Here is an 18,106-nt window from a genome sequence, read left to right as displayed (position 1 = left end):
TGTAGTCGTTTAAGCCAGTAGGCGCCTCGTCGTCCGTTCGACCGTCCCTGTCACCCGCACCGTATATATTATTGATCGGCTGAGACAAGAGGTCCGTACGACGATCCGCCGGCCGCGGCTATCTGGTTGTCGCTAGAGCCTGATAACATTCTTTCCATCTCCATCTCGGACTTATATTCATCAAACTGGAAGTGTGATACGTTAGGCGACGTATGTTCATCCGATGACTTAGCCACAAAATCGCCAGGGGCTCGTCGCTGAGTCGAGCATCGTCAACTTGGCTTTGTCCTTGGGCTGACGTTGCCAGCAACGAACCAGGAACCGTTGGTGTGAGGTCCACAGCCCTGGCCGCAGTCTGAATTTCCTCATCGTCCTACAACGTTCTCGAGAATCATTTCCTGCAGACAGCCTCCTCTTCTTGCGTCGTTTGAGCGACTTCTGCTTGCGGGAACGCGTGTCCGCGTCCTATGGATCACGACCAACAGTAGGCACCTCCCGCATCCCCGTGTTCCAGCTCGAATCGACGGCGACGGTTCCGATGGAGGCTGCGTCGTCGTGGACGCCGAAACAGGGCCCTCGGGATTTGGCAAATGGAACGGAACAACGTCCTCGTCTGACATGTTCCTCGCTGCCTCAACGTGTGTAATAGGCAGCGTTTTCGGTTGCGATGGAGGCGTTGTGTCTGCACGTGGTATCTGGACGAGGCGCCGCTGTAGGCCCTTCCTGCCCGCACCCTGTAGAAGTCCGCGGTTGACCGTCATAAAGGACGATCGCTCGACAGCCACCAACGGTTACGTACGATGGGATGTGTTTACGCAATTGAGTTCGCACCTGACGCATTCCATTCAGTACAAGATACGTCTCGAAAGTATGTCGCCTTCTTTCCACGTGACTTAATACTTCCCCGTAAGGCTGCAGAGCTTTCACTTCAAACGGCAGCTCGAAGATTCGTATGTTCCGAGCTCCGAGTCTTGCATGGTCGACAGTCATTTCACCGACGTTGCCGTCCGAGTGGTGGAAACGATATCCATCGGTGGAACGGCGAAGAAGTCGTTCGCACCCTGCTTCATCGACAAGTTTCACGTAAACAGTGCTGGAGACGATCGAAATACGTATACCGGTAAATTCCTGTGGATCGACGTGCAGTATTTTACGCAGGAAACGCTCTACTTCGTATGCCTTAGGTCGTGCGTACTGGGCATCGAATGTTACTTTAATCGTGGCCTTTATATAAGCCGACCTCTGTGGACGAGTGGTTCTAGACGCTTCAGTCCGGAACCGTGCTGCTGCTACGGTCTCAGGTTCGAATCCTGCCTCGGGCATGGATGTGTGTGATGTCTTTAGGTTAGTAAGGTTTAAGTAGCTATAAGTCTAGGGGACTGACAACCTCAGATATTAAGTGCCATAATGCTTAGAGTCATTCGAACCATTTGAACCTTTCTATAAGGAAGCGCCATTGTGGTTCAGTATGATTTGGTTACAGTTCAATACCACTACCCGCACGAGTAAACAGCGGCCCTCTTGGGGAGCGCCGCACAGAGCCCCACGAACGTCCGCTTCACAACACGGCTGAGAGCCGATTGCCACTCGAATAAACAGGCGGACGGTGAAACTGTGGAGGCAGTATTAACTCTCGGTGCCCGAATTGCCGAGAATATATTTATCTGGTAATTTAGAATGAGGGCACTAAGAGATTTCAGAGAAACGTTAAACGTAATTTTAATCTGTTTAGAAACGTTTTCCTGCTTGTATCGCAAACAACTTAATAAAGGAAAAAAGTTCATCTCTTACTACGTATATTTCCGCTGCTCATGCAATAAAATTTCAGCATCAGTCGTCACTTTTTAATTTTGTACTTCTTTCCTACTAACTCTATTCGCATCAGATTTTGCAGACAGTGTCGATATAAACCACTGAGTGTACCACCAAAGCTAAGTACTCGTACGACACAAACTTAAGAAGATGTGACGTCACGAACGTTAAGATGCGTGAAACAGATCTCGTATACAGAGGAGTTCCATCCTTTAAAATATCAAGCATGGTGTCACTTCGTCTAATCATGATGCCATCTTCCAGCTTGACAAAATCAAATGACTCTGAGCACTATGGGATTTAACATCTGTTGTTATAAATCCCTAGAACTTAGAACTAATTAGACCTAACTAACCTAAGGACATCACACACATCCATGCCCGAGGCAGGATTCGAACCTGCGACCGTAGCAGTCCCGCGGTTCCGGACTGAGCGCCTAGAACCGCGAGACCACCGCGGCCGGCCCAGCTTGACAGCTGGGGCATTATGCGCTTAGGTGCTCTCCATCGGACTTCCACAAAGAATATACAAACACTAGTACAAATCTAAACGGCCGTGTACAAATCAAATCATCTTCTGTTTGATCCCTTTAAAATGGTCCAAATGGCTCTGAGCACTATGGGACTCAACAGCTGTGGTCATAAGTCCCCTAGAACTTAGAACTACTTAAACCTAACTAACCTAAGGACATCACACACATCCATGCCCGAGGCAGGATTCGAACCTGCGACCGTAGCAGTCACGCGGTTCCGGACTGAGCGCCTTAACCGCGAGACCACCGCGGCCGGCGATCCCTTTAAAAAAGGAAGTGAATTGGTGATATATCATTACCATTTGGCATGTGTACGATAAACGAGTTGATGGTGATGTTGCAGGCATCAACAGTGACAAGTCCAGCCTCGGATCTACAGTACTTCCTGTACGCGAACGCCAGCGAAGATGTCCACCGGCACCACATGGAGGACCTGCTGCGCGAGTACCACAGCACGCTGGTGGGCCTGCTGCGGCGTCTCGGACTGGAACAGCAGGCAGAGGCCTACACCTTCGAGGAGCTGAAGGAGGAGATGGACGGCTGTCTCGTCCTATCATTTATGTTCAGCGCCATGAGTGGCTTCGTTCTGACCTCTGAAAAGTATGGCCCAGAGTTTGTGAAGGCATTCAATGACCCGGAGAATGCCGACGAAGCTCTCGCTAAGACCTATCAAAATCCGTATTCTTTATCCTACATGAAGTACCTGACACCAATTTTTGACAGTAAAGGAGCTATGTGATCACTTGTAATATACGTTCGAAATATCTGACAGTTTCTAATGGCAACTTGGTATACACATCTACGTCCCTGAAAAATTACCGCGAGTGGAGGGACGCCTTTTGTAAGAGCGAGCCAATGCTATTACGTGATTATCTACAACTTGTGGATCATTAGCTAAACGGACCCGCATTGCACTTCACGAAAACATGATCGTATTCTTGACGTCTTTTTACATCAAGCTTTTTCTCGGAGTATTGCGTAATAACTACACTAGGTTTTCAGGAACATTGTTCTCAATTACGAATCCTTCAACAGTTCTCAAATATAAATTCTTCTCTTCTTGTAGTACACTGTATATTGTGGACACAGCTAGCGTGTGTATATTTGTGTCACAAACAATATGTCATCATATGTATCGATCTTTGATTGTTTGTTTTGTAGCCGCCGCATGTATGAAGACAGTATTCACTACGTCCGTAGTATGAGTTGCTCGTCATAAATACGGGACAAAAAGGAAACAGGAAGTGATTTTGTAGGCAAGTGAAGTAAGCCTTTGATCCCTTCTGCCTTGCTCTTGGATCCGTAACACACAGTTCAACGGATGTAAGTATGACAAATTTTAGACTAGCTGCTCTTGTGCCGATGAATATTGTTTCAAAAACATGTAAGCATTTTTAGCATTTGGCATAATAGACGAAAAAGTATGCGTATGAGAGTAATTCAGTTCGAACTCATACTCCTTTGCGGACTTGGCAGGTGGAACATTCGCTGCGATGAAGTAACGACGATGGAAGTATGTAAACATGATTTCATTTTTGTAATTTAGAATTAAGCATATTTTAAACCTGTTTGAGACAATTGAGTACGAGTTAAGAGAAGCTAAGCCGTCTACGTCCTGATGTCACAAATCTTCTGTTTTCCTATTGTGCTTGACGGGCAGCGTTATAGCTTTCTTTAATGCAGGCTGCAGTTTTACTATTACTGTAAAACATACGTATGACCACATATAACTGTCGTTATCCTCAGAGAGAAAACTGAAGTATTTGGTGGGAGAATGTTACAACTGAATTAAATTTTTTGTAATTGTTTCTGTGTATTGTGGACGTAATGCACCAGTGTGTGTATGTGTGTGTGTGTGTGTGTGTGTGTGTATGTGTGTGTGTGTGATGTTAAATTTTGGCTAATTTGACAATATGTTACAGGATGAGTGAAAAAAATTGAGATACGAAAATGGTAAGGCAAGAGGTAAAGCTGCACTAAGACCGAGGATTTGTAAGGTTTGTTTGAAGATCACAGTGTTTTATTAGTCGTGTCTGTGTTGTCTCCCTCAGACCTTTGATGTGACTTATTCCGCCAGTTAGATGAAGGTGTCGTTTAATTAATATAGACTTTGCATATCGGCACAAGTTGACATTTTTTTGATTGACACATCATTACGAGGTGTGAATACAGCGACTGGTGACAGAAGAAAAGCTTACTACAGATAAGAATAAATGTCGAACCTTTTTATTTTGTAGACTGGCGCCGGCCGGTGTGGCCGAACGGTTCTAGGCGCTTCAGCCTGGAACCGCGCGACCGCTACGGTCGCAGGTTCGAATCCTGCTTCGGGCATGGATGTGTGTGATGTCCTTAGGTTAGTTAGGTTTAAGTAGTTCTGAGTTCTAGGTGACTGATGACCTCAGATGTTAAGTCCCACAGTGCTCAGAGCCATTTTGTAGACTGGCACTTACTCAGTCACAGAGTCACTGCAAAAGAAAAGTAATTCAGTGATATTTCCAGTCATTTTCGGAAACAGGTAAGGAATATCACTGTACATTTTGACAACGTGATGAAGTATTTGCTCCATTAGTAGCCCCATTCGGGATAGCTGCAACAACAATCCTTTATCCATCTCTGCGAGTCAATCTGATCTTCACAATCAATATTTGATCTGGTAAAATGTTGTCATTATTGAAGTCCAATTACTTCTAAGCGACATTTTCATCAAATAATTTGTGCATATCATCCACTAGCTTTGTAATGCGAGACAATAATTTTTGTCTGCTGTCGTTAAATTTGAAGACAAAATATATCACGGTGCATAGTTCTCTCTATCCAAACATTAAAATTGTTGAATGTTACTTTATTTGTTCAATCTTGAGATTTTTTATTATTATAAAATCATAACTTGTTAAATATGTACACTTATGCGTAAATACAACACTTATTCTTATGAAGAGCAGTGGACAATACACATACAATTATTAAACCACGCTAATTAAGATGTGCTACAACGACAACTCCATAATGTAATTTATTCCTTATCCATGAAGACATTTGCCAATTTATTTGATCCCAGCCATACCTTACTTTCAGAAAATCATGTTCCATCTATTTCCAATTCGACAAAAGTGGAAGCTGGATATCTTACCAAAAATTTTCAGTGCTCTTAGTGACTGTATACGCAGCACTTTTTAAAAACAAACGAGTACCTGGTGTTTCATATGCACCGATTTTGTGGATTAAGTTCTTCTATCTACATTCTGAAGCGTTCGCAACCAACAGCACGACAGTGGCCAGAGTTAAGGCTTATTCTTCCCCATCTAGAGGAGAAACACGAGATAGTTCTTATGAATTCCTGTTCATGTGAACACGTGCCATATTTTAATATGTGTGGATTAAAGGTGTGTTGTAAAGTTGGGCATAAGACTTCCGCAGCCAGAGACAGTCTCCATAGAATTCGACTGAAATAAAACAAAGCTTTGCATTTCTGCAAGTATCATTCCTCAAGGCAGGTCGTAGCTCATATAACAGCATGGAGTCATCAACAATCAAAAGAATTCAAGGCAACGTTTCCTGGGCGTGGACGTCAACGCAGATTTGTGTACATAAGTATGTATTACTGATGAACGAACACGATTCACATATAGTTTTACCACTGATCATGAAGTAGACTGTATGGAAAAGCAATAATTGCTAAAAGCACTTATTATAGTGGGTAAAAGACTGACAATTTAATATAATATTGATTATGAGATTCGAAAAGTACTTTTGACTAGAAGCGTTTTGTTGAAGAAGTTGTCGTTTCACCAGAGAAACTAAAGAAAGTGATTTAACACTACGGGTGTGAATGCTGCAGGACAAGAAGCGATTGCAAAAATAATAAAAGGTAACCGTCGCTTTAAACAGTAGAAAAAAAAATTATGTTGGGGACATAGATTCTGAAATGGGTACATGTTTCGGTGACAAAACAAATAATGCAGCCCGCGGAAAAAAATATAAAGCGACTCTATTGTGACTCCGGAAGATACCTTCTGACTCGTATTTCGATCTTAGCTCCCAACACAGTTTCAAAAAATTTCCTGAGTCAGCATTCGGGGAATACCACCAACGTACAGCCGCAGGCTGCAAATTTTATTGAAATAACGATACTTTAAAAACCTGGTCGCATTTGCATAGAATCCAGGTTTGACCTTTTCGTAGGTGACTGTCTACTGCTGTCACTTAATTTGAAAAAAAGCATATTTGTGCCATCAGCTGTACAATTGTATGTTTATTCTCTACCAGTTTTAATTGTTACAATGATCTTCACGGGAGAAATACAGTGAACGTCAATGTATGTTTGAACCACTGATGTACACTGTTTTTCATCTGTAAAGAGGATTGTAATATTCGAAACCAGTAGAGAGCAAACTTACAATTTTAGCCATATGGAACAAATATGCTTTTTCTTCAAGGAAATTAAATTAGTCACAATCCCCTAGTTCGAGCAAGTTTTTTTCCTTGTGAGGCAAAGGCAGAGGCTGAAGACGCCCTCCTAAGTGCTTCCAGTTGGTAATTCCACTGCGCCACACCCAGCAGGATGGGGTAAGACTGTATCTCAAGTAGGCACTGCAGTGTAAGGATGTGGAAAGCACTAAAGTTCATTTAATGATTCCAAAAAAAGATATTTAGATACTTTGTTCTCAGTTTCTTATATTAAAGCCTTCAAATTTATCTGAACAAATAATAGCTTGATAACCAAGAATAATTAACGAGCATACCGTCCAAGAATAATTAACATGCGTACCGTAATTAGGAAACTAACTGTTACATTACAGAGTCTATCAAGTATTTCATATTTATGTTGGGTACCCCATGTTACATGGTCAACTGAAATAAGATTCCTGTTACAGTAATTTCAGTTATACCAGAACAGTGTAGTACTCATATTAGATATTCTGTATGTTATATGTAAATTACGTGTATATTTCAAAACTGTTTTCTGAACCACAGCGCTGCAGTATATGATAGGCCTACTTACTCTTAGTTCTGAAACTTATTGCAGTTGCACTTCTGCGTGGATTTATCTTGTCGTAAGCCTTTTAGCACTGGATTTTTTGTTAATAAAATTGCGACCCGTTCCATTTTTGAGCGGTCTGTGTGAATGAAATTCTAACCTTCTCCGTTTCTTGAACGTTCTGGAATGAACATCCGATCCGTTTCGTTTCCTGAACAGTCTGTGTTAATGAAATTTTAACTCGTGCAGTTTTTAAATGGTCTTTGTGAATGAAATTCCAAGTCATTTCATTTTTTAAAGACGTTGTTTTACTGAAACTCCGACCCGTTTCTCTTTTTAAACGGCCTGTGTGAATCAAATTCCAGTCTTTTGTTTTCAAATGCTCTATATAAATGAAATTTCGACTCGTTCCATTTTTTAAATGTGCTACACAAATGAAATTCCGAGTAATTCCGTTTTTTTAAACGGTCTTTGTGAATTCCACGGTTTGAATTTTGATAATTAGAGGCCCTCTCTGTATATATCATCAACTGCAAGTAAACAGTTCCGTACTGTGGTATATATGGAGACTGAGCATTGCGGTTGTCAACGTGTCTTCCAATTCCAACGCACGAAAGATCAGTTTTAAAAGTGAGGTGTCGGAATCTCTACGAAATATCTGCAATAACCTGGTGTAGTTGCCAAAAAGGCTGACTATGTACTGTAAAGTGCATTTAGACATATTTCTCAAACGTCAGAGGGACTGAGGCAGCTATTCCGAGAGAAAACAGACATAGATGAACCCAAAGAAAAGAATGCATATATGAAAGCAGAAGTTGGAGTCATTGGAGAGCTATTCGAATCGAAGACAGGCCAAGGCGAAGGAGACGAACCCAAAGAAAACAGTTTATTTATGAAAGTAGAAGATGGAGACATTGGAGGAGGAGGAGAAGAAGAAGAAGAAGAAGAAGAAGAAGAGAATTATGATGAATATGGGAAGGAAGACAGTGATGCTGGTGACGATGAAGAGTCATGAAAGAAAATTATAGCACAGGCAGGAGCTAAACTGACAGTATCATTTTTTAGCAAACTAATTCACAAACGCATGATATTGTATACGGCATCAGATTTAAACCAGCAGAAAAAGTGTGGACGTCTGGTCATTCACAGTCAACTATCAATGGAAATAATTTAATAATTCAGAATGCAAGATACCTGGAATGAGGCGATTAAATAATCTTTTATTTAACATTAAACTTATTACAACGTGTTACAAAAGACGAAATTTTCAATATTATCATAAAATTCTTAGTGCTACCAATGCACATACACAGAAATCTCTCACCGAAAGGTAAGTAAATTACAACCGAGACTACGAATGTACCCTGATCGTTAAGCACACATTAGTTGAAAGTAGTTGTAAATAATTAGTGAGAGATGGTGATCTACATACCAGTATCAACGCATTTGACATTTACTAATCGCCAGCACATATCGATTTTGTTCACTGGAATAATCAAAATAAATTGTTGGAGCGATTAGTTTTCTTGCTGTCTTAGAATCTGACATACAATAATTAAATTGATAATTAAATAACAATTGTTGAAGAGAAGTTCGAAGATCTCGTTTATTTCTGGAAGTTTGCAGTGGTTATCGAAAATAATGAAGTGAAACACTCAACTGCAGAATGAAAAGTTGAATATGAAAACATTCCATCACTTGTAAGACCTGTAAGACCCTCTTAAAAAGAGCACTTTGCTAGTTTGGCAGCAGGTCAGTGTGTGTGTGTTTGTGTGTGTGTGTGTGTGTGTGTGTGTGTGTGTGTGTGGTCAATAGCGATAATTTACGCAGTTCAGGTGCAACTCAAAAATTGTTTAGGAAATACAAAGCCCTAATATGCTTCTCAGACGTGTTTGTTTGTTTGTGTGTGTGTCTGTGTGTGTGTGTGTGTGTGTGTGTGTGTGTGTGTGTATGAGAGAGAGCTGAATAACAGTAATTTACCCAGTTCAGGTAAAAGGTGAAACTTTTTTGGAAATACAAAGTCTGTAATATGCTTCTTAGATCAGTGTGTGTATGTGTGTGTGTGTGTGTGTGTGTGTGTGTGTGTGTGTGTGTGTGTGTGTTGCAACGTATTCCCAATAAAATAAAAGAAGAAGAACATAAACTAACTTTAAATGCTAATGTTGTATTCTTCTGAAAACTAATTCTTCAGAAGTGGGGTACATTAAGGTCAAAAAACGATTCATGAATGTAGATCAGTTAAGAATATCTTTAACATATTTAACCGGCTGCATGGTCCAAAACACAGCTCTGTTACCTCTTTTAGGGAATCTACCTTTGTGGTCACGTTCACAATCATTGTTGGAGTGCAGAAGGCCTGGTGATGATGAAATACTACGCTACGGTGCGTTTTGCTGTACACAAAAAACAGTGATCGGACTTCGTGAAAGAAATTTAGACACCCAGATTCGACTTGTAAGAATATAAGTCTGCACACAACAGCGGACAGATGACACGTAAATCGAGGTGTCACCAAACCCACCACTTTCCAACATGATTAGAACTCTGAAACATTAAGAACAACTTTCATTAGTGAAGGGAGGTGGCATCATTTATGATAAATGAAACATACGTAAAGCAAGAAAGTATTAATATTAGCTCAAATTTAGAAAGAGCATATAAAATGATTCTCTTACAGGCCAAGGCGAAGGAGACGAACATGACACAAGACAATTAAAAGTAAAAAGCGATATTTGCCTCATATGTTATTCTTTTTTTAACTGATGATCGAGAACATAGCATGGATGGTATATGTTTACAAAGACAGTTGATACATTTACCTCTTAGGGTGAAGCATAATGAATTAATTTATTATAATGGGTGTGTGCATATGAGCATATAGGTGCGTGTTGTGATGCAGGATTCAGGTGGGAGCATAGTATGGCTGGGAATAGAGCAAGTGTTCAATCAAAATCAATCTCACTTTTACTAAACAATACATTACATCAATTGTGCATACAAATACCAAAGCCTAGTGCTCATCCATTTGGAATCAGTAATGTCAGTATCAAATAATCGAATAATTATTTGCACAACACTGATATAATAACCTGAACTCCGAAATGTCTAACCAATAATACACGTGGATATGTGCATACATTGCATAGATAAAATGATATTGCTTCTCTCCTCAGTGACAGGTATGAAAATAAAATAACAAATTTTTCCTCCCCATAAATGACTTCATTAAGTCACCCAAGTAAAATAACAGCAAAGAGAGTGGCACACAACAATTACCTAATATCCACTGCTACCAGTACCATTACTATTTCCCAGACACACAACTACAATACAAAACAATCTACATAGCAATATAACCAACTGTACCACCAACAGGGAAATGCTATATTCGCAAAAAGTACAATAACTTATCAAATAAATTATCACTAATGCACTATTATCTGACAACAGGCTCGCCGTGATTTTGAGAACATAACAGTAGTAGCCCGAGCATATAATATCACAGCCACACCATGCAAATAGGTCTAAAAGCAGTCATGGTACTATCAAAATCCTAAGATCTTCCTTGATTGTTTGCAGCAATAGTTAATATACCAAGCTGATTCCGCCAGTACATGCACACACTGACACACTATACGAAGGCTGGTCAAAACATTCACAACCACTTGTGCTCTCGCCCGCATCTCGTTGTCGTGCGGTAGCGTTCTCGCTTCCCACGCCCGGGTTCCCGGGTTCGATTCCCGGCGGGGTCAGGGATTTTCTCTGCCTCGTGATGGCTGGGTGTTGTGTGATGTCCTTAGGTTAGTTAGATTTAAGTAGTTCTAAGTTCTAGGGGACTGATGACCATAGATGTTAAGTCCCATAGTGCTCAGAGCCATTTGAACCATTTTTTGAACTTGTGCTCTCCCATATCAACTATGGCACACACAAAGTAGATGTCACTTTACACTCTGCTCTATTTCACGTAGCTGGGCTTTCACCCAGACTTCCATCCTGATTGTGAGATACTACTGTACGTTCTTTTGGACGTTCACAGGAAGACACCACCTGCTGCTACAACTTGATGATGTCTACTGCCGAGAGGTGCTTACAGCTGTACTTGCACTTTGCTAGCGACCTCTCGCATTGCGCGCAACCGCAAAATACTAGAAAACTCACTACTAGCACTGGTATAACCCTACCACAACTATTTTAATTTAGTGTGCTATTACCTAAATAACAGAAAATCCCGTCTCTATGTTGCCACGTATACCATACCCAAACAGAACAAATAGTCCTATCATGGGAAAAGCCACATATAACCTTCTTACTAAAATTTAGATTAATTTCCAAATAATGTACACCGTGGGAGGATAGTCCTGTTAGTAGGAAAAGCTAATCAACAGAGTTACCGTTTTTACAGTATTTGACTGTGTCTTGTTTCTAACGGATAAATAAATCAGACTATTCCATTCTATTCCTAAGATCTTATCCAGCGGTTGGAAACGAAGGCAGTGTGAACAGTATCGTATTGAAGCAAGGAAAAATCGGTTTCAACTTCATTTAGTAGTTTAAAATATGTACTAACGGTCGCCAGCCTATCCAGGCAATGAAACAGTGAAATATTGGAAAAGCAGAAGTATGAAACTTCAATAATTTCTTGCTACCGTTTAAATTTCTTCTTCAAATAAATGTTACTCCACGTAAACAATGTTGAACTACACCCTTATACATTGGTTTGAAAAGAGAAAAATCCCAGTAGATAAATTCAAGGAAGCTAAATGAATGTGGTCAGGGGGCCTATTAAAAAAGCGTTTTCTGTAATCAGTAGTTAAGAAAGCACAAAAACAATTTAAATGGTGCCTCTTTATATTAACTTGGCACTTCATAAGTTTGTAAAACAGGATACGCAGATTAATCAAACAACAGGAAGGAACCCTATAGAAGTGTCTGATTAGGATGAAATAACAGACTGAACCAATTTCCTTAAAGTTCAATAACTATTATTAAAACACAGTTTAAATTTATGGTTGACGTTGTACAAAAGTAAAAAGACAAAAAATCGTATCTGGTGGCTGTACGCTTGGGTGTGCCTAACAGTTATAATGGCTACACTACCCACAGTATGGCCTGCAAGTATCTTGACATATGGGCTCAATTTATCTTCTAGGCGTCGTTCAATTTTACATACGGTAGCCCAGCAACTAGTAGGTATGGCGTAAGGCATTTGTAGCTTCTTAAATTTTCAAAGTTACATCAACATGAACGATTTAAATGCAAAATGTCGTCAGAAAATGATTTGATGTAATAAACAATTTACATAGTATTTTACATACATTACTCACATATAATGCATAGAACTTCAAACTCCACTATAGCACTCTTTACTTTACATCTACATAAAATGTAGCACAGATATGAGAAAATTTTAAACTAAATAAAGAATTATAAAAATTTAAATGAACCATAAACAAATAATATTATAGTGTATGAAGCTTGCCACAAGAATGTTAAGTAGGTGTGGTTTACTGCCAACTTTCACTGTTCTGTCATTGCCCCTAGAATAGGCAACTCACTCTAGCACTTCCTTTTTATATCAGTAGTACCAGAAGATTCTATAGCACATGTAAGTGCAAAGTGCACTGTAGTGTCTACAATGCAACAACTACAGTTGTTCCCTGCAGCATCGTTTGCATGTCACGTTGAGATGTGGATTTTGTTTGATACATGGCAGTTTGTGCCTACCGAGAGGATTCATAAAACTGTAAAAATAGTCTTGACGTAGACATAATTCCAGTATATTACACATTAAATCTTTATCCAAACTTTTGGAATGATCTCAATTGTTTTATGCGACCATTCAGATTTCTTAGATGAATATGTACAGTTATGCTTTCAGTGTGGAAGTATATTTAATACTGAAACAAACTGACACAAACTGTCAGCTTTTCTGCAGAAGTTTAGATATACACGTTCTTGAGTACATTCTTCACTGACAGTTCCTGACATCGTGTATTAGCACAGCTCTCGTAAACAAATCATGCAGTATTGGATGCTTTGTGCCACATGAGCTGTGATGTAAAGGCATTTGCTGGTGATCTCCAGTCACAGCATGTCATCGAAAGAATACCTGAGAGACATAACACTACTTATTATATTATGTAACACTACATGTACTAATACGCATTTGCATTTCTTTTAAAGTGTACTCTCTAACATTATACTAATTAACAACAATTTATTTCTTTGAAGATGAAGAATGTACATATGACTCTTAAAGGATACGTTGCGAATTTAACTGCACTAAAATTTTGTACCCTCACACATTCCATTCCACATAAATCAGTAAATGGCTTACTATTTCTTGAATAATGTAATTCAGACATTAAACATTATAAGAATATAACCTTTCTTCATTCATATATGACAAACATTGAACAAACACATTTCCTTTCTGTCTGTCTTTTCAATCTGGTAGTTATCCTTCCATTCAAAGCAAACATATAATTTTGTTTTTCTTCTGAAAAGCTACAGTTTGAATTTAAGTATACACTTTCAGGTAAGCATACCCTGAGTAGTCAGAGCATTATGGCCACCTACATAATAGCCAGTACATCCACCTTAGGACAACAGTGACACATTGCAACTTGGAAGCAGTAAGGCCTTGGTATGTCACTGGACGGAGTTGGCGTCATTTCTAAATACACATGTCACCTAATTCCAGTAAATTCCGGGGAATGGGCTGAAGAGCTCCGACACCACGTCCAATCGCGTCCCTGATGTGTTTGATCGGGTACAACTCTGGCGAGTTAAAGTGCCAGCACATGAATTGGAAATCGACTCTCTCTTCCTAGAACCACTCCATCACACTTCAACCATTGTAACATGGAGCATTATCTTGTTGAAAAATGCCACTGCCACTGGGAAATACACTCCTGGAAATGGAAAAAAGAACACATTGACACCGGTGTGTCAGACCCACCATACTTGCTCCGGACACTGCGAGAGGGCTGTACAAGCAATGATCACACGCACGGCACAGCGGACACACCAGGAACCGCGGTGTTGGCCGTCGAATGGCGCTAGCTGCGCAGCATTTGTGCACCGCCGCCGTCAGTGTCAGCCAGTTTGCCGTGGCATACGGAGCTCAATCGCAGTCTTTAACACTGGTAGCATGCCGCGACAGCGTGGACGTGTACCGTATGTGCAGTTGACGGACTTTGAGCGAGGGCGTATAGTGGGCATGCGGGAGGGCGGGTGGACGTACCGCCGAATTGCTCAACACGTGGGGCGTGAGGTCTCCACAGTACATCGATGTTGTCGCCAGTGGTAGACGGAAGGTGCACGTGCCCATCGACCTGGGACCGGACCGCAGCGACGCACGGATGCACGCCAAGACTGGGTTTGGTTACTGTATGGACAAAATTATTAATTTATAACACAAATCCTAATGTAGAATTTATGACGAGTTGGACACCATCATTAAATTATAGCATGTCTCTCATTTGGAAAGACTGTTAGAGGATATTTTGTTTCCCTCATATGTTACAACTACTAAAATTACTATTCGTGGTGAACTCTTCATCTTGAGCAAAATTACAACCGAAAAAGTGGTATTTCTCTGTAACAGGGAAAAATACTCTTACCCTTTACAGGGGACATGGACCACACTAATTGTCAATAAATTAGCACTTGTATCAAAGACACAAAGGGTTCTTCCTTGCAGAGGTTAAAAGGTACTAAGACTACAATAAATACCTGTAGACTCCCCACAGGGCCCCACTCCTTCACACTCTTCAACATACATCAAATAGGTGCTTAGCTCTTAAAATAAAAAAGAAATAAGATTCTTTACCAATATATTACTTAATGTTAGAATGATTCTTCACATTTTAAATTCTATTATAATGGACGCTAATAGATGCTATCTCTCACCAGGGGAAAAGGCCTCATTTTCCCTATCCACACATTCTTATAACTTTGTAGAGCATAATAATCTTTTTCAACACACCAGTATAGTTACTCACCTGCAGCAAGGACAGAAATGGGTCTTTACACCACCACAAATTTGCATTCATAAATATATACTAAAATTAAGCTCTACCTGAACTATACCAGCCAGCCGCCATGCCATCTTCAGCCCACAGGAGTCACTAGATGTGGATATGGAGGTCATGCAGTCAGCACACTATTCTCTGTTTGTTTAATTGTATACTGTTCCGTATATTAACTAGACTAGAATCCATTGTATACCGATGGTGCATAAAGTCCATTGAATATTTAAGCATAAAGAAGGACGGCAATCAGTTCAAGAATCCATAACTTACTGCAGATCTAGATTTTGACTATAACATGGTCATCATCGGTTCTAAAATACAAAATGGAAAGAATCAGGAACAGGTACAAGGTATGTATACAATGCTGTTAAACGAAGTGGGAATATATAGCGATATCATACCACAGTACATACCATCACCAGAAGTGTCATATAGGCATAACCATGTCAAAGCATGAACATGTGATAGTTCACATTAGTATTTACATGGCACAGATGAAACTATTGCTTACAACCAGCGCAGACAGCGAGAATATGCATCACTGAGGACCTATAGTGTCCTCTATTGAGGTGCATATTCAAGAAGCTAAAGCTCAATTATAATCAAGATCACGACCATTACATGAATCTGAGAGTACAATATGTCTGAGATATGCAAATTACATAGTGAATAGACTCATATGTTGTTGTTGTTCTTGTTGTTGTTGTGGTCTGCAGTCCAAAGATTGGTCTGATGCAGCTCTCCACTCTATTCCACTCTGTGGAAGACTCTTCATCACCAAGTAACTACTGCAACCTACATAATTCTGAATCTGCTTACTGTATTCATCTCTTGGTCTCCCTCTACAATTTTCACTCCCACGCTTCGATCCAGTAGTAAATTAGTGATCTCTTGATGTGTCCTACCAAACGATTCCTCTTTTTAGTCAGGTTGTACCAAGAATTTCTGTTCTCCAATATTCTATATCGTAAGTCCTCATTTCTTTTGTGATGAAAACATTTGATCTTCACCATTCTTCTGTAGCATCACATTTCAAAGACTTCTATTCTCTTCTTGTTTAAACTGTTTATCTTCCATGTTTAACTTCCAAGCATGGCTACACTTCATACAAACACTTTCAGAAAGAACTTTCTGACACTTAAGTCTATACTGGATGTTAACAAATGTCTCTTCTTCAGAAACGCTTTTCTTGCCATATAAATTCATAAAAAGTAGACATCAAGATTTAAATGCAAGTAAGGTTACAAAAGGCAAGAGATGTCCCTTATAGGATTACACAGTGACAAAATATGACTAATGGATTAAAAGTCCAGTTACAAAAACTTTTAAGACATATTTCAGTATAGTGTGTCATTAGGTATAACAAGGCACTGTGAATTAAATCTGAAAAATCTGCATTATACAAAATAACATAAAATAGTGCCACAAGAAGCATGAGTGTCCCCTTTGAGGATACATTTTAGACAGGTAAAAAATGTAAAAACACATTATGTTAGAGAAGCTAGTGCCAGGTAAATATCCATTGATACCATTCCATATATATATATATATCTCTTGCACTGGTATAGAAGTATTGTTAATAGTAATACCAGACCACTCCTTTATACTGTAAGAAATTCACAAACCTGTACTTGAAATTTTGTTAAGAAATAGGTTTACATGTCACATGTGGGAATTTTATAAAAAGAGCCATTAAAAACGGTTTGGAAGCTTTTAGATTTTTTTCTGAAGGAGACTGTCAAGGTAAGACAATGCACAAATGAATGACAATAAGAAAGAAGGAATTTTTTCGTCTTTGGTAGGACTGCACCTTAGTGGTGTCTTAATATCATTAATATCAAGTTACCTGCTAAGATGTTAACCTGGAACTATTAAATCTGATATGAAAAGGAGTTACGTTGTTTATCAAGCAAACTGACGTTAAAACCACCAATTATTTGGAAGACATAACCAAAATTGAAATAAATGCAAATGGCCTAATCATACAGTACATTGCCAGCCTGTTGTATAAGGGAAGGTCAGTGTTGTTGATGGACATGCCCCTTAAGCATTGAGACACCTTTTTTGAGCTATAGCTTCTTGAATGTATGCTGTAATAGAAGGTGCTATAAGTTATCGATGAGGCACTGCTTCTAAGTAAGGGCTTCAGTTTTGTTTCTGCCACTCAACTGCTGGTGTCACCTGTCACATCTTTATGTTCTGAGTTGCCTGTGAGACTCTTTCGACTTACGTGGGTTGTCATAACTGTGTTACATACATATTTCCTACTTGTACTCGATTCTTACTGTTTTGTAAAGTCAAAACCTAGAGCTGCAATAAATTGAGGGCTCTGTAACTGACTGCCGTTTTCCCTTATAATTGATTCTGTAATATATATAAAACATTCCTACTTGACTTACTGCTAGTCATTGTATTTGTCCTACTATGACTGGCCAGCTCTTCGTGTTCTATAAGAATCCTTCACATTTAAAAAAGTATAAATATGGTTATATGTGAAAGTTTCTCAAAAACCTTTTCTTAAATCGTTGCAAAACGCTTACCTTTCTCTCCTTCGTCCATGTCCAAAAAATACCAGAATGCTACTGGATCTAATAAAAATAAAATATTATCGGTAAATGTAGTAAATCCTATTACTTTTTCACATTTACTATACGTTCTCACTCTTTTGTGCATTAGGTCAAACAAAATCTTAAGGTTGTAATATTTCTTCTTCTTTAGTATATTCTTTGGACAAAAATATAACTCATC

General features: G+C 39.5%; 1 protein-coding gene and 1 long non-coding RNA gene across 2 annotated transcripts in view; one reads left to right on the top strand and one right to left on the bottom strand.

The window, feature by feature from the left end:
* The window catches only part of LOC126335814 (uncharacterized), a 98,076-nt gene that overhangs the window by 27,740 nt on the left and 52,230 nt on the right, over positions 1-18,106 (top strand). The window contains exon 3 of the mRNA XM_049999279.1: positions 2,688-3,079. Within this exon, the coding sequence (XP_049855236.1) occupies positions 2,688-3,079 (392 nt within the window). The remainder of the gene's footprint in view (positions 1-2,687; positions 3,080-18,106) is intronic.
* Positions 4,180-8,890, bottom strand: LOC126324190 (uncharacterized). Its single transcript, XR_007559840.1, has 2 exons — positions 4,742-8,890; positions 4,180-4,692 (listed from the first exon to the last, which is right to left on the bottom strand). It is a non-coding gene; the product is annotated as an uncharacterized LOC126324190 (long non-coding RNA).

The sequence above is a fragment of the Schistocerca gregaria genome, chromosome 2, assembly GCF_023897955.1.
Source record: "Schistocerca gregaria isolate iqSchGreg1 chromosome 2, iqSchGreg1.2, whole genome shotgun sequence".
Taxonomy (NCBI): Eukaryota; Metazoa; Arthropoda; class Insecta; order Orthoptera; family Acrididae; genus Schistocerca; species Schistocerca gregaria.
This window is presented reverse-complemented; position numbering and strand designations above follow the sequence as displayed.